The sequence below is a fragment of the Pteronotus mesoamericanus genome, unplaced genomic scaffold (genome assembly GCF_021234165.1).
Source record: "Pteronotus mesoamericanus isolate MK-2021 breed Mesoamerican mustached bat unplaced genomic scaffold, CSHL_Meso_final scaffold_705, whole genome shotgun sequence".
Lineage (NCBI taxonomy): Eukaryota > Metazoa > Chordata > Mammalia > Chiroptera > Mormoopidae > Pteronotus > Pteronotus mesoamericanus.
In genome coordinates, this window is record NW_026555326.1 from 14,179,700 (window position 1) to 14,205,079 (window position 25,380).

Here is a 25,380-nt window from a genome sequence, read left to right on the forward strand (position 1 = left end):
TGGGGGAAAGTCATCAAGCCTGTAGAGACAAGAGAAAGGATAGGAATGCCTTTCTACAAGTGGGAAGAACCAGGCTATAAAGAATAAATGAGTTATTAAGTAAGGCTTAGAGCATTCTAGGTAGAGGAAGATCATCTGCAAAGATATGAAAATGAGTATAACAATGAGTTTAGTGGTTCGTAATTTGGATCTGTATACTTTTCACCCAATTTCCTTACTGTCTTTAATGCTCTATAAGATTGGCCTTTGTACTTAGGCATCAACAATATAAAGATGGAACTATGTTCAATACACTCTACTTAGATAAAAATAGTATATTATTATAGTTAAAGGTAATTTCTAATAAAGATTAAAATCAATGAAATAATTGGTTATGTTTTAGTCAGAAAATGTTTACTAGACTACACCCTCCCTTTAGCTGTTTAATCAAGCTTTGATTTTTAATAGGTATCCAGCCAAATACAAAAATGTATAATTGTTTTTCTTAATATTGTTTTTCTTAATAATGAACAAATCTCCCAGCCTCCAGTCTGATTTATTTTCAATTTGTTGAAAATCCCAAACAGAGATTAAGATCATGGACTCTGAAATCAGATTGACTAGTCTTAAATCTCAGTCTTCCTACTTAATTGAAGGCATAGTCTTTAGCAAATATTTATGATCTTTGGTTTTCTTGACTGTGAAATGATGATAATACTTAAAAGGTTGTTCGAGGATTATATGAGATAGTATGTGGAAAGTGCTTAGCATAATGTATGTCATATAGCAAGTGACATACAGATTTGCTATTATTAATTTCTCTTCTTTATTTCCTAAAATGATTTTTTTAGCAAAGCAAATGACCTCCCTTATATATATTATCTATAGGAGGTAAAAATATGCAAAATACATTTTTGAAAGTGTATGTAAACAACTTCACATGTATATATATTTTTTCTAATTCTTAATTTATCTTATTTTCCTTATTTTGTATTTTCCCACTTAACTGTAGGCTAGGCTTTTGTGTTTGGCTTCTTTTTACCTTCTTACCAAATGAAGGAGAGTCCACAAAGTGAATAAGCATGTATCTTGCTGCGTGAATTTTTTGAAGTGGAGAAACTTAAATCTTTGAACTGAAGTCGGTTTAGTTATGACGGTTCTTTTTAACAGTGCTCAATATTTCCTTTGTTTTTTAGTAGCCCAGATGGATTCTAAAGCAGAACCCACCTCTTTCACTAAACCTCTTTGATTCAGAAACAAGGTCAACATTTATTTATTGAATGTTTATTATGTGGCAGGCACAGCGATATAGTGATAAACAAAATAAGATACTTGGGCGTTTTTATTTTCCTTTCCCAGGACAAGGTTTTTCAGTACTACTGTAACATACTGCTTCTATTACATTACATGTCAAGCAAGACTTGTTGTTAAGATATAGTAGAGATTTCTGAAGGAATGTTTTCGGATATGGTTATCTTTTTGCCAGAGCAGATCAGTTCTAGGACAAAAATCTCTTCCTCTTAAGGAATCTGTATTGTGTGTTTTATCCAGGCAATCCATTGGACAGTTGGTCCTTTGGAGTATCACTGGGTTAAGTCCTCTGTTCAGAGTCAGATAAAAACCAGCATTCTGCCTCCTGTGCCTTCTGACAGAAGGAATATTTATTATTTCATTCAACAACTATTAAGTGTATGCTTACTTTATGGCATTCTAAATCCAGGGAATGTAGCAATAAATAAGAAAAGTAAAAAATCACTGTCCTCATAATGCTTACTTTCTAATAAGGTATTGAATAGATATTAAATAGATAGATATAATGTCATAGCACTTTGATCATAAGTGTTGTAATGGAAATGTGTTCAAGGTAAGGTAATTTTAGAACATTAGGGAAGTCCTTCGAGGCAGTGATATTTGGACAGAGACCTAAATGATAGGAAGGACTCCAATGCAGCCATTTGGGGCATGGGCATAAGCCCTGAGGCAGTAGTTTGTTTGGTATATTTAAGAAATAGAAAAGAGCTAGAATAATAAACAAGATGAGGAAGAATGATAGGAACTAGGTAGAAGAGGTACCCAGGGAGTGGATAATATAAGGACTTGGAAGAGTTGACTAAATGTCTAGGTTTTTAATTCTAGATTTGATAGGAAGCTAGCTAATGGAAGGTTTTGAGCAGGGAAGTGACTTGATCTGATACATACACTTTGAAAGGCCAGAGTGATGCAACCACAGTGGCCAGTTAGAAGGCCATTGTAATACTTGAGGCAAGAGGTGATTGTGAGTTGAACCTAGGGTGTTATCAGGGAGATGGATTTGGGATATATTTTGAATGTAGTGGGGGTGATAAGTTGGATTGGATGTGGGATCTGATTAAAAAAGTAGTCAAAAATTATTCCAATGATAGCCTCAGAAGTTCATTGCCATTTACTGAAATGGGTGAAGCATGTTGCAGGTGTGTGACAACTAATATGGTTTGGATATACTGACTTCTGAGTTTTCTATTAAATGTTCCATGTTGCGATATCGAATAGGCAGTTGGATGTGTAAATTTGGGAATTGATTATTGCAGAGTTGATATTTAGAGCCATGGGACTTAATGAGATTACTTGGGGAGCTGAAGTTATTAGATTGAATTGTGGTATATTTTTGACACTTAGAAGAATTTAATTAAGAGTGATGGGACTGAATTTTTTGATAATTTCAGGATAAATACCTTTCTGATTAATAAGATCTAAGAAGTACTAAGACATAGAGAAAAAATAAAATGATTGAATAACAAATTGCTATTTATTATGTTAAATAGTTCTTTGATTGTGTCACAGAGGTCAGAACACTCATTTTATATGAAGTTAAATTAATGGCCAGAGTGCCTATTTCTACATGATTACTGTGAAAAGATACACAGAATAGTCATTACCTTCCTAGATACCCACTGTGGAGGAAAATATAAGGTTAAAAACAATATCACATATTTATAAAAAGATGAATGAGTTATCAAAAGACATGAAGCTCCTCTCCTATTAACATGATAATCATTTATAGCTTTGGGAAAATTTACAGAGTAAGAGTGAGATCAGTCTCCCTCCAAATTTCTTATTTAGTCTGTCATTAAGCATTGTGAAACCTTCCTTTAAAGCGGCTGGTTTTCTTTCCATAGATTTAATAAGTCAACACATCTAATATTTTGGAATACATGTATAAGATCCAATACTTGTATATGTTAGGGGCTTAATATCATTTAGGTTGACTTACTATTTAGGAACCTATTTTATGGGTGTGGGTATGGATCTGTTTAAATGTATTTTGAGCCCTGGCTGGTGTGGTTCAGTTGGTTCCAGCGTTGTCCCATAACCTTTAGAGTAGGTGTCTCCAACCCGTGGTACTGGTACCGGTCCATGGCCTGTTAGGAACTGGCTGCAAGGAAAGCTCACCTGAGGAAGCTCACCTATTCCCTCATCCCCACCCCCTATTCTTCTGGGAAACTGGTCCATGGTGCCAAAAAGGTTGGGGGCCCCTGACCTAGAGGTTGCGGGTTTGATTCCTGGTGAAGGCATATACCTAGGTTGCAGAATTGATCCGTGGTGCGGGTACATAGGGGAGATGATCAATGTTTCTCTCTCACATCAATGTTTCTCTCTTTCCCTTACTCTTTCTTACCTTTCTGTATTTGAGGTGTCAGAAATTGAAAGAACTAGAAATAACAGACGGTAAAGGCAGTCATGGCATATAGGTTGTTGTTGATTTAAAAACTTCAGAAATTGGCTTAACGAATGCCTGAAACATACACTACTCTTTTGCTTGAGTACATGACTTCATACTTGCCAGTCCATATTTGCCATTAGGAAAATGCAGGGTCCCATCTGTTGAATTGGCACTATGCCTAAAAGGTTAGTAGTTTTGGACTTTACCAGTCCTGGAAGATAAATTAATTTCAGAAAAGTGAGAGAACATATTTCTAACAATAACATATTCCTCATGGTTTATCTGATCTCTTGATGCTATTTTATAGAAATCACCAGAGAATTAAGGATCCATATCATGTATGATTTCTTTTTTTGAAGTCAAAGTAATAATAATCAGTTGTGTCTGTTAGAGAGCCAGTACTCTTCCAAGTGAATGGTGTTCTCATGAGAACACTACCATAAATTTTCATAACAGTTTAGACTCAGTCTTCTTAAGTAAAACTGAGATATTTAAGACAGTTACACGATTAGGGATTCATATAAGGCTCTAAAAATATATCTAGATGAATCTATTCCACAAAAATCTAGAAACGTATTTTCTTAAAACTAGGTGGTTAAAAATGACTACCTGTTAGTTTCATGGACCTTCATTCTGTACCTTACCTTAGGAGCTGGCCTTAAAAACAGAGAATCACAATAACATGGTGGTGGTGGTGGTGGTGGGTATAGTAACATGGTGGTGGTGGTGGTGGTGGTGGTTGTCGTTGTTGTCATTGGCCCCATTAAGAATGTAATGCAATCTGCACATATGCTCATACATTTTTTTGAATATAATTTTTTGGAGTTCATGGGCAGTTTTGATTGTAGGCCAATATCCCTTGTTTCATAAGCCTCTCAATAATGAATGTTACGGAATGACAGTTGCATTCTTTACCTGTTTTTCAACAGAAGCCGCTCATAAAAATATATATAAACCTATGTAAGGATGATGATGGTTTAAGTAAACCTTTGTTTGACTGTTATCGGTCCACTTTCCTTCCCCCTTCACCATTTTGGTAGTGCAGTGATTTCTGGGGAATCATCAGTGAAAGCAGCATACCAGTGGTAGAATGGCAGGCTGGGAACAAGAAAAGTCGTTATTTTCCAAAATTGGTAAAATGGTAGCAAGGGATAATTATCTGTGCCTTATTCTGATTGGGTTCCTGTCGATAGTTACATAGCTTCCATAGCTACACTCCGTATACCTCTCTGAATGCAATTTCTAAATGCAAACTTGACCACATCTCTCGGCAGAACAGACTCTTTCACATTCTCTTTAAGATCCTGCCCACCGCTTTGGCTTTGTGTCTCAGTGGACATCTTATTTTAGCCTTGTGTTCCACCCGTTGGAACTGCCGTCATTCCGAAGCATAGTTCATTTATATCTCCATGACTTTCGTGTTCCGCCCAGTGCCTGGCTGCTTAGTGATCACCTACCCATCTTCTGAGGCTAAGTTCAAGTTGAGCTGTAAAGCCTTACCTGACCACCTCCCCTCTGGGGGCGAACAATATGTACTCGTTTCTCTTTGGCATATACCTGGAAGTGGAATCCTGGGCTACAGGGTAAGCATATTTTTATCTTTAGTAAATGCTATCAAACAGTTTTCCAAATTGATTGAATGACTTTACCAGGGTCGTTGGTATTCCAGTTGCTCCACATCTTCACCAGCATTTGGTGGTGTTATTCTATTTAATTTTAGCCATTCTGGTTGATGATAATATTTCATTGGGATATTGATTTGCATTTTCCTGATGACTGGTGAGGTTGAGCATCTTTTTATGTGTTTGTTGGACATTTGAACATCCTCTTTTGTAAAGTACCTGCTCTTAGTATATTTTCTGAATGCAATTTCTTTTTCAGACATGCGTTGCAAGTATCTTCATCCAATGTGTGACTTTCCTTTTTAGTTTCTTGGTGGTATCTTTTGATGAACGGAAGTTCTTATTTTTGATAAAGTCTATTGTCATTCTTTTTCTTAAAAAAAGGATTTTGATCTAGTTTGAAAGGTATGTTTTTGGAGGTAGAAAGAAATAGAGAATTATCAACAGATAGGAAGTTTCAAGCAAGATGAGTAAGTTCCAGAGATATGCTGTCCAACATTGTACCTATAATAAAAAAAAACTGTATTTTATGCCTAAATTTTTGTTAAAAGGAGAAGTCTAATGTTCTCACCACGATAAAAGAAAATAAGAGTAAGTATGTAGTAGTCTGCTGAATGGAAACAAAAACGAGAGAAACAGATAGAATAACGGAGTTAGGATGTCTAGAAGTTACTGGGTTAGTTTTTTTCAATTTTATGTAGGTATGAACAAAACAAGACTTTGAGAGCTGTGTGCTTATGGTAGCTATATATGTATTTCACATCTTTTCAAAATACGTTTTCATTGGATTTTTGCTTGCTATAAAACTAATACATTTCTGTAATAGGTTAATAAAAATATATGTAATTTTTATTATTTCCAGACCTTTCTCTCTTAAGTAACTAGTACTGTCATTTGCTATATAATCATCTGTACTTATTTCTGTGTGCATACAAATACATATGATTTTTTTTCTGTTCTTTACAAATAAGAGATCATGCTATCTTTTTTACATAAAAATAGCAGACGTGGCTTCCCCCACCCTGTGTGTGTGTTCATAGACTAACTTTGTATATTAGAGATATTAATCCTTTCTTGTGTTTATTGTATGTTCTCTCAATTTATTGTCTTTTGATTTTGTTTACAATATCTTAAAGATATATGATACTTTTGTGTAATCAAATCTGTGTTTTATTTATGGCTTCTAGTTTCCTCATTTGCTTAAGGAGGTTTCTTCACTCTAGGCTATAGAAACATTCACAAATATTCTTTAAGTACTTTTATTTTTGCATATAGGTCTTAAATCCATGAGGAAATTATGTTTGTATGTAACATGAAGAATGAGTCTAACATTTTTTTCTCCAAATGGATTGTCCATTAGGTCAATATGCAGCTTCTATTTCAAGTCAGCTCCTTGCCATATTGAAGTCTATTAATTGAAGTTTTCATAGGACTACTGTGAAATGTTTTTATGAAAAGTAGGAAAGGAATGCCTTCCACAAGATAACTTTATTTTGATCTGCCAGATTTTTAAATGGATTTATTCAGATATAATTCATGTACTATAAGTTCACTAATTTAAAATGTACAATTCATCAGTTATTAGTATATTCATGTAGTTATGCAACCATCACCACTCTCTAATTTTATTGTATTTAGTTTTTAGTCCTCACTCAAGGCTATTTTATTGATTTTAGAGAGAGAGGAAGCAGGGGCAGGGAGAGAAACATCTGTGTGAGAGAGAAATATTGATCGGCTGCCTGGGGATTGAACCCATGACCTAAGTATGTGCCCTCATCTGGAATCGAACCCATGACCTTTTGGCACACAGAGTTGACTCTCCAACTAACTGAGCCCCCGGTCAGGGCATTACTATCTAATTTTAAAGTACTTAATCTTGGTACCCATTAGCAGTCACTCTGCATTCCTTGCATTCCCCCTTTCCCCTAGCCCTAGGTAACCACCGTCTATTGTACTGTTTTTATAGATTTGCCTTTATTTGGACATTTCATATAAATGTAATCATATAACATGTATTTTAGAACTTGTTTCTTTCATTTAGCATATGTTTTCAATGTTATATCATGTATCATGTAGCATGTATCAGTATCTCATTCCTTTTTATTTGTGAATAATATTCCATTGCGTGGATAATGTTGCTATGAATATTTGTGTACAAGTTTTTGTGTTAACAGAAGTTTTCATTTCATTTCTATACCTAGGGATGAAATTGCTAGGTCATATGGTAACGCTGTTTAATCTTTAAAGGAACTGTGAGACTGTTTTCCAAAGCAGCTGTACCATTTTACATTTCTATTCCAATTTCTCCACAGAAAATTATTGGAAATTGGAAAAACAAATGTAAGATATTTAGAATGTGAATGGTGCCCTCTTGAAAGTGGCTTTTTTGTTTAGCGTACAACCATGTGCAGTGGTCCTGAGTTGATTGCCCCTCACCCTTGTTGAAATGTAGTAATTCAGTAATGGGAAAATCTATCTGATGTAACCTCTACTTCCCTCCCTCTTGTTGCCATTTTAGAATTCCCTAGGGACAGAGATCAGTGTCCCTGTACATTCCTTGCAACCAGTCTTTATCTCACATTTTTATTTATTTATTTTTTTATTCATCTCACATTTTTAAAACAACAGAATTGAAGTTATATATTTGATCCTTGTTATTTTTTCTTGTCAGCAAGAGCTAAGTAAGGTTTGATTATATTTTCATCTGACAGTCAATAAATACAATTTTTTTCTTCAGGATTTAGCTTTGAGAGTGCTTTCTGTGTATTTTTTCCCTTTGTGGCCTACTAATTATAATTTATATCTGTCACTTTCCTGCTCTGAGTTTATAGAAGTAGTTTGTTGGTATGATAGTTTTTGTTTAGCCATGAGACACCATTCTTTCCTCCAGTTTAGTGTTCCTGAAATTAGAAATGAAATTAGAAAATAACATAGTGGTTAATATGGTAGTGGTTTTTAAATCTTTTTTCTCCTGACAATGTGGTCATTAATTCATGAAGCCTCTTAAAATTAGTGGCATCTTGGAATTTAAGAAATATATGCAGTATGTAAGTGTGAAAATAACTAGATTTATTGGTGATTAGTATTTTGGAAATTAGGAATCGTTGGTGATTGTCACTATCATTTAAATGAAAGGTGGTTCTGTAGTTGAGTGAAAAAGCTTAGTTTGTCCAACTTTATAAATGTAGTTTATATTGTGTAAATTATTTAGGAACATAGTTCAAATTTTATTGGTATGTTGATGATGATACTATAAGCATTTTGTTATTTTAGTGACTTGCGTAATGTCAGTGATTTAGAGGTTTAATGCAAAACATCTTAAACTAGGACACTGCTCACCCTTTTATTTTTGAAGAGCAAATTACATGGCTATATACACAGTATTTATTTTTTTAATTGTAAAAACAGTAAGGGATTATATAATATTTAAAGAAAAATATCAATTCTTTAATATTTTTATTTTGTCTAATCTTTTTTAGTTTTTCTCTTTATATAGTTAAAAATATAGTAATATATATGTTGTTTACTCAGTCTCTAGGTATTGAATATCTTTTATGTTCCAGGTACTTTGCTTAAGGACATAGTAGTGAAAAAGGCAGACAGGATTTTTATTCTCATAGAACAAATAGTCTAGTGGAAAGTATGGATAGTAAGGCATATAACTTATATGATAATGTTAAGAGAGTTACATATGTTGCTTGAGCATTTAACAGGGACATACCTGCTGGTCTAGGGGGTTAGGAAATGTCTCCCTGATGAAGTGACCTTTAATCTGAGAAGGAAAAGATAAACAAGTCATCTGGGAAGGGGGTGGAAGAGAATTTTAGGGAGAGAGAGCTAACTGTATATGTTCTCCTAGAGGAAGGAAGAGATGTTTGCTGAACTGAAAAGTACTTAGAAACACATATGTCATACATATATATCAGTTTTTGCTTTTTCTTTTTGTTATTTGTCCCTGCTTTGTTCCTAGCAGAGTGGGAAATAATTGAGACTAGAAGAAGGTAGGGACAGGTGTGTAAAGTACTGTTTTAAGTATTTTTCATATGTTAGTTCATTGAACCCTATAACAACCTTTTTTATTCACAGGTGAGTTAACTGAGGCATGGAGTGCCTTTTCTCAGAGTTAATACAGCAGAACTGATAGAGACTATACATTCTGCATCCAGAGTTTGTGTGCTTTCTTTACACTCTCAGGGACTTTCCACATACTGTTCCCTATTTTTGGACAATTTTTGCCTCCAGATTTTGCTTTGCTATTTCCTACTCAAACTGGTTCTTGCTTAAAGTTAACCATTTTTCTAAGAGATGTTCCCATCTCTCCAAGTTCCCTTGATCTACTACTTTATGTAGTAGTATCTTCACAGTTACTATATTATAGTTACTATTTATGTGATCAGTCATTTGTCTAGACAGAGGTGTATAAATATACTCCTCTAAAATCCAAAGCTCACGAGACAAAGAATGCATTCTATTACTTATGGCTGTATCTACAGTGGGTACCAAAATTCTCTAAACATACTTTGAAGCTCTTGAAATATTTATTGAATGAATGAAGGGTTAGATTATGAATGATGAATTCATAAAGAAATGATGGAATGGTTAGAGAGGTAGTTGGAAAGCCAGTAGAATTTATCATCATAGAAGCCAAGTGAGAGTTTCAAATAGCAAATATGCCAAATATAGCAGGGAGAAATAATATCAGAACTAAAATTGATCTTTGGAAGGCAAAAAGCGTAGTACTGAGGAAGAGCCAGACAGACCTGGGCTTTTACCTTTTATTGGCTGTTAACCTGTTTTCCATCTCTATGAAGGGAATAATATTAACAGCTACCTCATGGTGATTGTGAGGGTTTTTTTAAAAAAAAGATTTTATTTATTTTTTAGAGGGGGGGAAAGGGAGGGAGAAAGAGAAGGAGAGAAACGTTCACAAGTTGCCTCTCGCATGCCTCCAGCTGGGAACCTGGCCTGAAATCCAGGTATATGCTTTGACTGGGAATCTAACCAGTGACCTTTTGGTTCGTAGATCAATGCTCAGATCACTGAGCCACACCAGCCAGGGCTGATTGGGAGGTTTAAATAAAATAATCTATCTAAAACATTTAGCGTAGAACTTTGCACATGTTAACAGTCTCAGTAAGTTTTAGGTATTTTTATTACTTTTAACTTACTAATACTGACCCTATTATCGGAACTCATTTGTAATACTTAAAAATGTGTAGTTGATTTTTGTATTGCCTTGCTAAGCAGTGTCCTATCAAAGCGTGCCTGTTCCCTTCCTACCCCTTATGATAGACAGGATATCTACACAAAATGGTCTCCAAACATAGTGAATTGTTTTCCAGAGTGGTTTGGTATCTCACAGACTATTGAGCACTGTATTAACAGTGAATTTATTCATTTTTATCAGATTCATTGTCACTTAAAATGGATGTGAGATTAGTATAGGAGGTGTGGGGTAGGCAGTGGTTTATAGAAGAAATGGGGTATGGAGGTATAAACAAGTTTAAGCAGTTCCTGTTTAGAAGTTCCATATTTGTATTGCTTGCCAGGTATTTAGTGGCATATTGCAGAATACACAGCAAGTAGCACTCATCACTGTGCATTGTGGTTTATTTTGTAAGTTTGTAGGTAGTATCTAACATGTTAGATTATCATACTTCATGTTGATATAATGTATATATCCTATTAATATAATTAGTAATTTTCTCTCTCTTTTTTTACCCAGCCATCTTTCATTAGGTGCTAATTACAGTATGAAAGGATTCAGAGATGCTGTGCAAAGATAATGGCCAGAAATATGGAATCCACACTGGGTCCTCCTCAGTGGTACTTGTATCACCACTCATGTTTGAGTTCCTCATAAGAATGGCAGTAGTTAAAAAGCATGTAAGCTGCTAGCACCATATAAACTCCAGCAACATTCCCTTTCTTCACATTCATATACATGTTGTAATACCAGTAGTACCCTCTTTGAAATGCTCCAGCAGTGCCTTTAGGGGTAAAATCCCGCATCAGTATCCAGCTTGGCAGCTCCCCTAGTTTGACATCCATGAGTCTCTTCTCCTTTAATGATCCAGCTGATGCCATCTTGGAGTCCGGGCTATAATTAGAAATTTTCTAGAGTTTGTTCACAGCTAAAATGATCTAGGCTAAAGGGCTTCATGCTATTGATTTAAAAGGTGAAAGATTTATATAATCTGAAGAGAAACCAGGGTATGACCTGCTATAGATTTAGTTAGAGTTCCTTGAATTTGGATCAGGTTGTTCTAGATTGTTGTGATTTGAAAACATACTAGAAATTCCAAAGTTGCAAGTGAAAATGAATGTTGGATTTTGTCTTTTAAATGAAGAGAGTGTTGCAAGTCTTAGTTCTGTGTTTCTCCTTGGAACTGTGTTTTAAATTGAATATATCATGGTCGGAACCATGCCAGAAGAACAAATTGTATAACAGTATGGCATCCTTGCTCCTGCATGGAAAACCTAGATTATATAGATACCTTACCAAAAGCTGAAAAATATCATTTACAAAGAATATTGCTTTGAAAGTTCAAAAACAACATTCTGGCAGCTGCTATAGGGACTGCTTTTCAAGCAGTTTACATTTAGATAAAAAGCATTGTTGTGAAGTATCTTCAGAATTTGGATTTATCTTTACTAGAAATACTGAAACTTGGTATGTGGGGTTTGCCATTCATGATTTTCTAGTCTTGCTGCCTAAATGGGTTCATGAACTATGCTGTTAGGCATACTGGTCTTTTTCCTACTCGATCATATTAGGGAAACATTTTTCTATTCTTAAATACATTTTTAGGGTAGTGATCAATTTTTTTCAAATTAACTCTTTCAGCTTATTGATACTGTATTTTTTTTCTTTTATAGAAAAAGATCGATTACAAGGAGGATAGAGATGAAAAGAGGGAGGTGAAGGAACAGAAGGGTATAGCCAAGGTGTTAAAATTTTAATTGGAAACTTTTGCTCTGTATCTACAGTGGGCAACTTGAGCCTGCAGAAGAACAGAAACTAGAAAAATGCCCCCCCCCCCCCCCCCCGCTTTTGCTTCCTAACTTCAACCTGACCTTACTCTCAGATTGCTGGATGCTATTGTAATAAGAGGAAGGCCCTGGTTGGTGTGGCTCAGTGGATTGAGTGATATTCTGTTATTTTTTTAATAATGTGTGTCACTTAGATTCAGTTTTTTTCCTTTTTAAAAAATGAACGGAATCATGCTTTCCCAACCCTTTTCAGAATGTTTTGAAAGTAAATAAATACTGGTAGAAAATACTCTTGAGTTCTTTGCAAGAAATACTGAAATTCCGTTGGGTTGGCCAAAGGTCCTTCACATTTTTCTTTTCTGTATTATGGCTCTAGTAGTGCTTAGTTGTCTTTAACCTCATTTGAAACATTTTTGTTAGATTGTATTGTGACAGCTGTCATATCAGCGTGCATTAAAAGAAAAAACATAAAATTTGGTGAGTTTTTGTGTAGCCATTTTCATATTGAAGATGGAACAAAATATGCAATGTTTTTGGCATATTATGCTTTATTATTTCAAGAAAGGTGAAAATGCAACTGAAACTGAAAAGAAAAAAAAGATTTTGTGCAGCATATGGAGAAGGTGCTGTGACTGATCTAACGTGTCAGAAGTGGTTTACAAAGTTCCTTGGTACTGTTGACATTTTTGCCAAGTGCTTCTTTGCTGTGGGGGTGTCTTATGCATTGGAAGATGTTTAGCAGCTCCCCTGGCCTCTATCCACTAGAAGCCAATAGCAGGAGTTAGCTGACATACTCAAAATATCCTAATCAATAAAGTGGTGAAAATGAAAAATGTGTATTTCATTTTATGGAAAAAACTAAACGGACTTTTTGGCCAACCCAAAACTTTACATTTATAAATATAAAGACTTCTGGAATCCTTTCATTGTAAAGAAACAAAAATTGAAGGGAATTTTAAAATTGTGTACTTATGAGTAGTGAATATAAAAGCAGTTTTGTGTAAATTATTATTTGCTTTTAATAACTAACTCAAAAGGTATGTGGCCAGTCAGTCATTTCATTAGTAATACAGAACCAAGGATGGGCATTAGAAATTAAACAAGGAAGAAGGGGCAGGGAGGACTGGAGAAGGATAATTGAAGGCAATAAGATATAACCTACATAACACATGGAGTTAATTCAAATATTTATTGAACACTTCCTTTGCTCCAGGAACTCTTCTAAGTACATTTAGTTAAACTGACAAAAACCCATTTCCTGGTGGACTTCATATTCCAATGAGAAGATACAGACAACAAATATATTGTATACCAGATGATGAGAAGAGCAATGGAGAAAAATGAAACAGGGTAGAGTGTGAGAAGAGGATGGTGGGATGGGTGGTTTTCTATTTTCCAAAGGATTGTCAGGGAAATGTCTTTACTATAAGGTTATATTTAAGCAAAGATATGAAAGAAGTAAAAGAGCAAACCATCCACCCTGGTGGAGTGGCTCAGTTGGTTGAAGCGTAGTTGGTGCCATACACTGAACAGTCACAGATTCAATTCCTGGTCAGGGCACTTAACCCAGGTTGTGGGTTCAGTCCCTGGTCGGGGTGCATACAGGAGGCAAGTAATTGGTGTTTCTCTTTCACACCTATGGTTCTCTCCCCCCCTCCCTCTAAAATCAATAAACATATCCTTGAGTGAGCATAAAATGAAAAAAAGAGCAAACCATGCAGTTAATTATCTGGAGAAAGGTGTTCTAGTTAAGCAGAATAGTAAGTGCAAAGGCCCTGCATGGTAGTATTTTTGTTGTATTCAAGAAACCAGAAGAGACCTGTATCCCCACATCTTGGAACTAAGTGGGGAAACTGGTAGGAGATAGAAGAGAGGTAGAGGTTATTGCAGGACAAATTAAATAGGGCTGTTAGACCTTTGTAAGGACTTTGGCTTCTAAAACTTTTGAGTGAAATGGGAAATCATTTAACAGGTTTTGAGCAGAGGAGTGACATAATCTGAAATATGCATCAAAAGGATCACCCTGCTGCTGAATTGAGAAGACTGTAAAGAGTTAGAAGGGCTGAAGCAAGGAACCAGATAGGAAGCTATTACAGTGGGTCTGATACTGTCTCGGGTCTGATTGATAGCTGTCAAATTAGTAAGAAAAATATGAAAAATTAGTGAAAAATGGGTTCTCACTAATTATATTGTCATGATTTCATTGATATAATTAACATATTCTTCATACATTTTGAAGGTCAGTAACACTTTGCTGACTGAATGGACATGAGGGGCATTAGACAAAGAAAGGATTCAAGTTTCATTAGAATCTTTTGACCTAAATAATTATGGTGGTTGTTGCATTTATTGAAATGTGGAGGCCTGTGGGAAAAACATTGGGGTGGGTGAGCAGGTTAAGATAAATTGATTTTGGACATAGTAACTTTGAAGTCCTAATTATTGGACATCCAGTTAGCTTGTCAGGTAGGGATTTAGATATATGAGTCTGAAGTCCCTGGAAGAGGTCACAGCTGGTCTGTCTAGACATACAAATATGTGAATCATCAATGTTAGATGGCATTGAAAGTCAAAAGATTAGATGTTGTCATGTTGGAATTTAGTGTAGATAGAAAAGGAAAGGGCATGTCCTGGGGCACTCCAGTGTTTAGAGTTCTGGGAGAAAAGGAGGAACTGATTGGCAAAGGAGACCAAGGTTGACTAACCAGTAAGAGAGAAGAATCCAGAGAAGTATCCTGGAAGTCAGGTGAAGAAGTGAAGGGGCTGTTCAGCTGTGTCAAATCCTGTTAAGTAAGATGAGAGGACCAAGAATTGAGTGATGTACATTGGTGAATTTGACCAGTAGTGTTTGTGCAGATGTAATGGTGAAAGTGTAATTGATGTATTCAAGAGAAAAAGACAAGATGAGGATTTGGAGATGGGGAGTATAGACAACCCTTCCAAAAAGTTTTGTTGTAAAGATGAATAGAAATTGCTGATGGAGGATACAAGGTCAAGAAAAATTTTCTTAGATGAGAAGTATTGTAGTGTAGGTAACAGAAACCTCCCCCTTCCCCCGCATCTGGGTTCTGTTACTCTGTGGTTCTTTTTGCCTGCTGCCAATAAAAACTGACTCACTGGCTCTCAATGCCAGAGTTTGGTAAAAAGGAAAAGAACTATTTATTCAAAAGTTACACAAGTTCAAAATAATGGTGGAATGTCGCTGTTAAATCCCACTCCCTTTAAAAACAAAGAAACACCCACAAACATACAGTCTTGCCTCTTCCTTGCCTCTCTGGAAAAGAAATAGTAGTCTGTAGTTTAGCTGGGCAGATTCCCATCTGTATCCTGGCTTCTTCCAGTCATCCAAGCTGCCCTCGCTAGGCTCTCATTCTTAATCCAAAACTGCGTTGCACCTCCTCATGGTGAACCAGGGAATCCTGCATTCTTTCAAACCGTGTGGCCAAAGACCCCGCACCACTGCTACATGGTTGGGAGGTTTCTTCCTCAGCCTCATGGTCAGGAGCCCTGCAGAGCTGCTACACCCTGCTTTTCTGTTTATTCTAAACTGTGTGGTCAAGAGAGCATGGTTAAGCCCCAGCATGGCTTCCGAGGCTGGGTTTACATCCCAGCACGGGTGTTCCTCCATAATACCATTTCCGACTCCCACGCTGCGTTACACCTGCCAGTAATCCAGTTTCTTTTGCCTTTCTCAGCTGCCAGTGGTAGTCCAGGCAAGCATGGCCCCGTGACATAGGAGCCATCGCCGAGCTGCTCTCACAGATGCAGGAAGCCCTTACAGCTACATCACATCAGAGGTTAGAGTCTAGCCCATCTCCCTGGCTCCAAGCAGGCACAGCTTTTAGCATTACTAACACTGGCCAAGTTCTTGAGATACGCAGAGTAGCTTTCACTGGCCCTACTCTGCTTTTATCCCCCTAGCGATAGCAATGGGAGTTTTCTCCATTTGAAGGGACCTCCAGCTCAGCACCCCGTTACAGTGTTTTTGTTCTGATTGCATTATCTAGAGGAATGCTGAGAAACTGATGATATATGGGAAAAAGGGGATAGTTGCCTGAATAATGCTCTTTAGAAGGCAACAGGGATAGGATTTATTCCTCAAGTGGTGGGTTGGTTGTAGAGACAATTTATACATTATGATAGAAAAAGCAAACAAGTGTGTAGATAATATGGTTGGAAGTTGTGGCAGTTTTCTTCTGATTGTTTCTATTGCCATCATCAGATTGGAAGCAAAATGAGTGAGTGGAGATAATATGATATAGTTATCCAGAAGAGTGGTGGTGATGTGAATAGATTTAAAATGCTAAGGGCCACATAAGGTTAGTGGTCATGAATATAAAGTGAGATTAGTGAGTATGATTTTTGGTGGGGGGCAGTGACCATTTTTGATGGCACAGAGAAGAGATATAAGATTTGGAAGCTAGTTTACTAGTGCAATTAAGATATTTTGGTAAGTTTACAGAACATCACTTAATATGAATTATAGTTAACATACAATAAAAAATTTATATATAGGTTTCTTATTTATAACACAAGATGAAATCATGTTATTCCAAAAAAAAAAAAGGAACATTTTCTACATGCAAAACATTGTATTAGAAGCTATAGGGACCTTAAAAATTCCTTCCTTCCTTCTTACCTTCCACTATTTACTGGGTACTAAAATACATGATATTTACTGTTCCAGGTGCTGGGGATGTAGTAGACAAACCAGAAGAGGTGCCTACCCACATCAAGCTTACATATTAATTATAGTCTATTTGGGAGTGCAGCTGATAAATATGGAGCAAGAATTTAAAAATTACCCAAACTGTTGTCCTATATGGAAAACAAGTATTCAGGGAAGAATCATGTCAGTACAGGCTTAAATACAGGTATGAGAGCATAGGTCAACAATCGATTATCCAAAAGTTTTTTTGATGCTTTTAGAAAGGTAATGTATATTAGGTTACTTCCACTGTGGTGTTAGAGTATCTCTCCTTAATCAAACACGTAAATAATTCACCGCTGAAATGTATGACAATTCATAGAAACAGTGGTAATTAAGACCAAAATGGATCCATATCAGATCGCATCAGGTTTTGTCACTAGTGAATTATGAAAATACATTTGGTTTCAGACTTTTGAATTTCAGGATTGTGAACCCATCATGAAGAAGACAGAACTTTGTTTGTTTAAAGGGGAATAAAATACATGGCACAGAAGCAGAAATGAACATCATTTTAGGGACAGTAAAGAAAACTGAATAGACTAAATCATAGGGCCTGTGTGTTGATAAGGAAGGATAAATAAGTTTGGATAATCAGAGCCAGATTAGGAAAAGCCTTAGGTGCCATTGTGAAATATTAGTATATGAAGTAGGAGACAGCGAGAAGTGTCACAGTGAACTGATTGGAGGATTACTCTTTCAGTGCTTGTGTGAATGAATAAAGTGGGAATAAACTTAAGTTTTAGTCAGTTGGCCAATATTTGTTGAGTAACTACTTAGAAAGCTGCTGATACTATTATTAATAGTAATAACAATAAATTGTTGATACCTTTTATTGAGCCATGCTATGTGCCAGTCACTTGGGCTATACATTTTACTTAAATTCCTTGTAGGAGTTACAAAACAATTACATGGTCTTTGTCCTTGAGAATCTTATAATCTTGTTGGAAAGAAAAGTCTTAAGGCACATAGTTTAAACTATAAAATGCTCTATTTCAAAAATGGGACTTTCTAAGGGATAGGGTGTTCTTCTTCTTCCAGATACTAGTCCTGGATCTTCTTTCGGATATATGCTTGAAAAAGAGACTAGCTTATCGATACTCAAGAATAGTGAAAATGTGCCCTGGCTGGTGTGGTTCAGTGGACTGAGTGCTGGTCTGTGAATTGAAGGGTCACTGGATTGACTCTAGGCTAGGGCATATGCCTGAGTTTGGGGCTGGGCCTAAAGGCATGTGAGAGGCAACCAGTCTTTGTACCAGTTATCTCTCACACATCAATGTTTCTCTCTTTCTGTTTCTCCTTCCCTTCCCCTCTCTTTAAATAAATAAAAATCTTTTTAAAAAAAGAATAATGAAACCTTTTGTTTTCAGTTTAATATTTACTACTGAGGAGTGCTAAAATATGTATTTATCTTTGGCTTGTGTTTATAGAAGATTTTTGGTTGAGTTATGACAGTGTTTCTTAAACATTGATTTGCACCATACTAATATAGCTTGTTTATAATAGCTGTAGAATAGTAAACTTATTTGGAAATTTTAAATCTATCATAACTAACTGAATTTAAATTCATTTTGAACTGCATTTTGATTTGTTTTAACTGTGATTTTGGGTTCTTCCTGACTTTCTTGTCCCCTCTCCCTGTACCCATTTCTCATGTTAATCATTAGTTACTTCTAATCTGATAAATTTTTCTTATGGTCTGTCCTGCAGAGAAAGAGATGCTGGTTGCAAGTTTTGGAGATTCCTGTTTTCTATGGAACACAGTTTTGTAAAATATTCATAGGATTCCTTGGCAATAACATACACTTGTGATGGACCCTAGAAATACTGCTATGTTAGGATTGGGTTCTGACTCCGAAGGATTTTCAAGAAAGAGCCCCTCTGCTATCAATATTGGCACACTGGTCAGCAAGAGAGAAGAAGAGCTAGAAAACAACACAAAGGAGGACGAGGGCCTTCGCAAGTGGAGTCGGGAAAGAAACATTGAAGCAGGGAAAGACGATGGTTTGACTGATGCACAGCAGCAGTTTTCAGTGAAAGAAACAAACTTTTCGGAGGGAAATTTAAAATTGAAAATTGGTCTTCAGGCTAAGAGAACTAAAAAACCTCCAAAGAACTTGGAGAACTATGTATGTCGACCTGCCATAAAAACAACTATCAAGCACCCAAGGAAAGCACTTAAAAGTGCAAAGATGACCGATGAAAAGAATGAACACTGTCCTTCAAAACGAGTAAGTAGAATTCTCAACAATATATGGTGATGATATTTGGACTTCTTGATTAATTTTTATCTAACCTATATACATATTTCATGAAGTTTGACTTTAATCTTTATATGTTATTTCAAAATAGCCTATTTTGTAAGCCCGAAATAGGCTTTGAGGCTTATCAGAGATAGGAGTGATAGTATTACCGTATATGTATTTGCATTTGCAAAATTATGGCATATATTTTAAATGGGATATACCCAGATTCCTGCTTCTACTGGCATAGCAGAAAGAATACTATATTTGTAGGTAGGAAAGCTAGATTTGACTCTTGCCTTCCTACTTACCAGCAATGTGACCATAGACAAAACAATAGAGAAGAAACAGGCTCAAAGATCTTAAATGATTATAATACCACTTACCTTTTAGGATGGTTGTGAGGATCCAGTTCACTAATATGTGTTGGAAGCTTTTTGTCCCTCTTTATTGAATTTATTGGGGTGACACTGGTTAACAAAATTATACAGGATTGATATGCACAGTTCTACAACACATCATCTGTACAGTATTTGTGCATTCACCACCCCAAGTCAAGTCTCTGTTAATCACCAAACTTTTGTTAAATCAGTTGTTTTATACAAGTATTAATTCTTTTTGTTCCTCATAAGACAAGTTAATATCTTAAAAATTGTGTCCTCTTTCTCCCCACTTATCCATATATAATAATTAATTTTTAATAATTCCTTTTATTCTGTCTGTAAAGATGTTAAGTGTGTTTTAGATTACTTGTTGACCATAAGTTAAATCACTGTACACAAAAGCTAAGTTCAGGTTGTAGACACCATATGTTCCTACAAGATTTAAATTGTATGCATATATAAGTACAACAGTGTAGGCAGAGAAAATTGGCTGAATATTTTGGCCGAGATTTTTTAATGTTCCTGACTGCGTGAAGTATCTTGATTTTTACTATTAATTTCCTTAACATCAACGTCATGTGCTTTCTGCATGTTACCAGAAACAATAATGATGCAAGCTCTTTGTTCTTCAAATTGCTTTTGCATACAGAAATTTTTAATAGTTGTTATCCTACTCAAGATCATAGAAATATTTTGTGGCTTAGAAAGTTTTGTTGATAAAATGAACTATTGATGAGTTATATTTTAAGTCAAGAAAAACGTGCATTGTACCAATTCATGAGAAAAAATTATATAATTTGATGAATCTTATTAGCTAAGTTGATTAATCTACCATTAACCTTATTTTCCTCATCTCTGAAATAAAGATACCTGTTTTTGCTGATCTCAAGAATTTTCAGGTTGATTGAGAAAAGATTTTTATTTAGATCTCTTTACTTGAAACAATGTTATATTTATTTGCACAGCTAACTTGTAAAGGGCTGTAGGATGATTGTCTTTCTGTACTGTTTTAAAAATACTCATTGCTAATTGATGAGGTTTTGTACTGAAATGGTTTTATCCACAATATGTACTTCCTCTCATATCTAAGTGGTTTATATCCCATGTGTCTTGTTTATAGTAGAGTGCAGTCTGGTTTCTGAGGGAAGGTATCTGTATACTTACAAAACTGCTGGTGATGGATAGGTGTTTATTTGTCCAGCAGTTATTTTAGCATAGGATGTTGAATATATTACTACCCTCTGAATTAGTTCTTATAGAAATAATGGAAAGAGCATGGGTTATAGAATCAGAATCAAATTCATGTAGCAGCTTTTCTTACTTGTAACATGGAACTTTTAATGCCTATTTTAAATGGTTTTATTAACTATTAAATTTATATGTAGTATCTGGCATGTGAAAGGTTCTTGTGAATGTTCTCTTTTCCTCCTTGTAGCCTAAGGTAGGGCTTTACGACCTTGGATCGCTGAAAGGGTTTCGGTGTGTGTGGTTGCATGTAGAATATGATAACGTGTGCAGAATTTTGTGTATTTGTTTGGATGTATTTTTATGTAGGTCTTACCAGCTCCTCAGAAGGATTCATGATTCCAAAAAGATTAAGTATCAGTGGCTAACAAGGAAAAGATGTACTATTGTGAAGCATGTTGGTAGTTTAAGAAACCTTGAGGGTTCTATTTATTTATTTTTCATATATATTTATTATTGTTTATGCTATTACAGTTGTCCCATCTTTTTTCTCCCCTTTATTCCACTCTGCCCTGCACCCCTCACCAGTATTCCCCCCACCCTTAGTTCATGTCCATGGGTCGTATATATAAGTTCTTTGACTTCTCCATTTCCTATACTTCTAAACCTTCCCCTATTTATTTTGTACCTACTATTTATGCTTCTTATTCCCTGTACCTTTTCTCCCATTATCCTCCCCTCCCCCTGCCCTCTGATCTCCATTTCTGTGATTCTCTTCCTGTTCTGGTTGTTTGCTTAGTTTGTTTTTGGTTTTCTTTCTTTCATTAGGTTCACTTTTTGATACTTGTGAGTTTGTTGTCATTTTATTGTTCATAGTTTTTGATCTTCTTTTTCTTAGGTAAATCCCTTTAACATTTCATATAATAAGGGATTGATGATGATGAATGGCTTTCAAGACTTTGAATACTTCTTGCCAGCCTGTTCTTGCCTGCAAGGTTTCTTTTGAGAAATCAGCTGATAGTCTTATGGGCACTCCTTTGTAGGTAACTGTCTCCTTTTCTCTTGCTGCTTCTAAGATTCTCTCTTCATCTTTAATCTCGGGTAATGTAATTATGATGTGCCTTGGTGTGTTCCTCCTTGGGTTCAACTTCTTTGGGACTCTCTGAGCTTCCTGGATCTCCTGGAAGTCTGTTTCCTTGGCCAGATTGGGGAAGTTCTCCTTCATTATTTTTTCAAGTAAGTTTTCAATTTCTTGCTCTTCCTCTTATCCTTCTGGCACCCATATGATTCGGATGTTGGAACTTTTAAAGTTGTCCCAGAGGTTCCTCAGCCTCTCCATTTTTTTGAATTCTTGTTTCTTCATTCTGTTCTGGTTGAATGTTCATCTCTTCCTTCTGCTCCCAGTCGGTGATTTGAGTCCCGGTTTCGTCCCATTCACTGTTGGTTCCCTGTATATTTTTCTTTATTGCACTTTGTGTAACCTTCATTTTTTCCTCCATTTTGTGACCATACTGAACCAACTCAGTGAGCATCCAGATTACCAGTGTTTTGAACTGTGCATCTGCTAGGTTGGCTGTCTCTTCATCGCTTAGTTGTATTTTTGGAGCTTTGATCTGTTCTTTCATTTGGGCCATATTTCTTTGTCTTGGTGTATCTGTTACATTGGAAGGGGTGTAGCCTTAGGTATTTGCCAGGGTGGGGCAACCCAGGACACTGTGTTGTGACACTGTATGTGGGGGAAGATCAGTGGCTCTTGATCAGCTCTTGGCTAGCTTTCAGTCATTTCTCCCACTACCCACAAGCAAATTGGGACTTTTTAGTGCTGATTCCCAGATAGGTGAGTTTGTGTAGGTTCTAGGACCCTGTGGGTCTCTCTAACGCACTCTCCTGTGAGGCTGGGAGTGTCTCCTGCTGCTGCATCCCCCACAGGTTTTTACAGTAAGAGGTTTTGAGGGTTCCCTGCCCCCCCCCCCCGCACTGGAACCCTGGATTGTGCAGTCTGTCTTGCTCTCTGCTGTTCTTCCTGGTTTATCTGCGCACAAATGTGTGACTACCTGGTCTACCAGCCGCTGCCTCACCTGCCGTGTCCTCCATCCACCACCTTGCTGCACATCCTCTCTACTCGGTTTCCTGTCTCCATTCCTCCTTGTCTGGATGAATGTTTCTTCTTTAGCTCCTTGGTTGTTGGACTTTCTGACAGGTCTGGTTATTTTTTTGTTTTTAAATTTGTTATTGTCCCTCTTTTGGTTGTTCAGGGAGGCAAAGTGTGTCTACCTGTACCTCCATCTTGGCCAGAAGTCTTTTATTTATTTTAAAGCAAGGCTTTACTAAACACAACCAAACTCCCTATATTGATTCTTCAAAAGTAGTTTAAGTTTTGTCACTACTGCTTTTAAAGCAATAGTTACAGTAAAAATATAGAAATACAGCATTAATTGGCATGGCTTACTTGGTCGAGCATTGTCCTGCAAAGCAAAAAGTCAGCAGTTAGATTCCCGGTCAGAGCATATGCCTTGGTTGCAGGCCAGTCCCAATTGGGGCACATACAAGAGTCAGCTGATCTGTGTTTCTCACGTACAGTGATGTTTCTCTCCCTCTCTTTCTCCCTCCCCATCTTTCTAAAAATAAATAAATAAAACCTTTAAAAAATTAAAAAAAACAGAAATGCAGAGTATATGTTTTGTCTTGTAATATAATTTTTTTAAGAACATTTTATTGATTATGCTCTTTCAGTTGTCCCAGTTTTTTCCTCTTTTCCCCCCTCCACCTGGTACCCCTCTTCCCTCCAACAGTCCTCACCCCCCTAGTTCATGTCCATGGGTTGTACATACAAGTTCTTTGGCTTCTCCATTTCCTATACTATACTTAACATCACTCAGTTTATTTTGTATCTACCAATTATGCTTTTTAATACCTGTACCCTTTCCCCTATTCTCTCCCTTCTCCCTCCCAGCTAATAACCCTCCAAATGATCTCCATGTCAATTATTCTGTTCCTGTCTAGTTGTTTGCTTAGTTTTTAGTTTTGATTTTTAGGTTCAGTTGTTGATAACTCTAAGTTTGTTGTCATTTTAATGGTCATAGTTTTGATTTTCTCTTTCTTAAATAAGTTCCTTTAATATTTTATGTAATAATGTCTTGGTGATGATGAATTCCTTTAGCTTTACCTTGTCTGGGAAGCACTTTATCTGCCCCTCCTTTCTAAATGATAGCTTTGCTGGACAGAGTAATCTGGATAGTAGGTCCTTGCTTTTCATCATTTTGAATACTTCTTGCCAGTCCTTTCTTGCCTGAAAAGATTCTATCAAAAAATCAGCTGATAGTCTTAAGAGAACTCCTTTGTAGGTAACACTCTGCTTTTCTCTTGCTGCTTTTAAGATTCTTTCTTTGTGTTTAACCTTTAGCATTTTAGTTATCATGTGTCTGGTTGGGGGGTCCTCTTTGGGTCCAACTTGTTTGGGACTCTCTATGCTTCCTGGACTTGAATATCTATTTCCTTCACCAAATTATGGAAGTTTTCTTTCATTATTGTTTCAAATAAGCTTTCAGTTTCTTGCTCTTCCTCTTCTCCTGGTATCCCTATGATTTGATGTTGGCTCTTTTGGAGATGTCCTCGAGTCTTTTTATACTCTCCTTATTTTGTTGAATTCTTGTTTCTTCATTCTGTTCTGATTGAATATCTGTTTTTTCCTCTGTAAGGGGATGGATCAGAAAAGGAACAGTGGCCTCTGCCCCCCACCCCCGCCTTCCTATCTGGGAGAAAGCTGTCCCTCAGCTCCCACCTTAATGCCAAACACTTCAGCTCTTCTTTGTATGCCACTGGTGCCTTTCAAACTGCTACCCCAGTGCTGGAGCTCAGGGAGTGAGTCCGAGTAAGTTCGTACGTAGGTTCTTTAAGGGCAACTGCTTGCCACTCCAGGCATTTCTTCCACTGACTCAATTTCCACAGGTTTTTGTAGCCAGAAGTTATGGTGTCTTATGTTCCTGGCTCTAGAACCCTGGGCTGGGGGCCTGGTGTGGGATTGGGACTTCTCACTCCCAAGATACCCCCTCTGAATTTTTATCCACCACATGTGGATGTGGAGCCAACACCTTCTGAGTTTCTGCTCCTCCTGCCAGTCTGGATGGATGTGGTTTCTTTAATTCCATAGTTGTCAAACTTCCATTCAACTCAATTTCTGACAGTTCTAAGTGATGGTCATTCTGTATTTTAGTTGTAATTCTGGTGTGGGTTGTGTGAGGACATGAGCCGTGTTTACCTGTGCTGCCATCTTTATTGGAAGGCTCTCTTTCTTCAATTATGTGACGCAGTGGTTTTTTTAAAAAAAATATTTATTTATTTTTAGATGGAGGGGAAGGGAAGGAGAAAGAGAGACAGAAACATCAATGTGTGGTTGCCTCTCACCTGCCTGCCTCCTGGGGACCTGGGCCGCAACCCAGGTATGTGCCCTGTTTGGGAACTGAACTGGCAACCCTTTGGTTTACAGGCCTGTGCTTAATCCACTGAGCCACACCAGCCAGGGCATTGTTTTTTTATTTTTAAAGATTTTCTTTATTTATTTTTAGAG

At 36.6% G+C, this 25,380-nt stretch overlaps 2 protein-coding genes across 5 annotated transcripts in view; one reads left to right on the forward strand and one right to left on the reverse strand.

Moving 5' to 3' along the window:
* Positions 1 to 25,380, forward strand: part of ASH1L (ASH1 like histone lysine methyltransferase) — a 220,978-nt gene that overhangs the window by 7,304 nt on the left and 188,294 nt on the right. For 3 of the 4 annotated variants that reach the window (XM_054563173.1, XM_054563170.1, XM_054563171.1), the window contains one exon: positions 18,713 to 19,233. In XM_054563173.1, coding sequence (XP_054419148.1) covers positions 18,814 to 19,233 — 420 coding nt within the window. In that variant the 5' untranslated portion in view covers positions 18,713 to 18,813. Of the gene's footprint in view, positions 1 to 5,048; positions 5,263 to 18,712; positions 19,234 to 25,380 lie in introns of those variants that run through there. The other variant, XM_054563172.1, reaches the window with a different exon arrangement.
* Positions 11,137 to 11,388, reverse strand: LOC129062304 (ATP synthase subunit f, mitochondrial-like). Its single transcript, XM_054563179.1, has one exon. It carries the CDS (start codon positions 11,386 to 11,388, stop codon positions 11,137 to 11,139), a length of 252 nt encoding a protein of 83 aa, XP_054419154.1.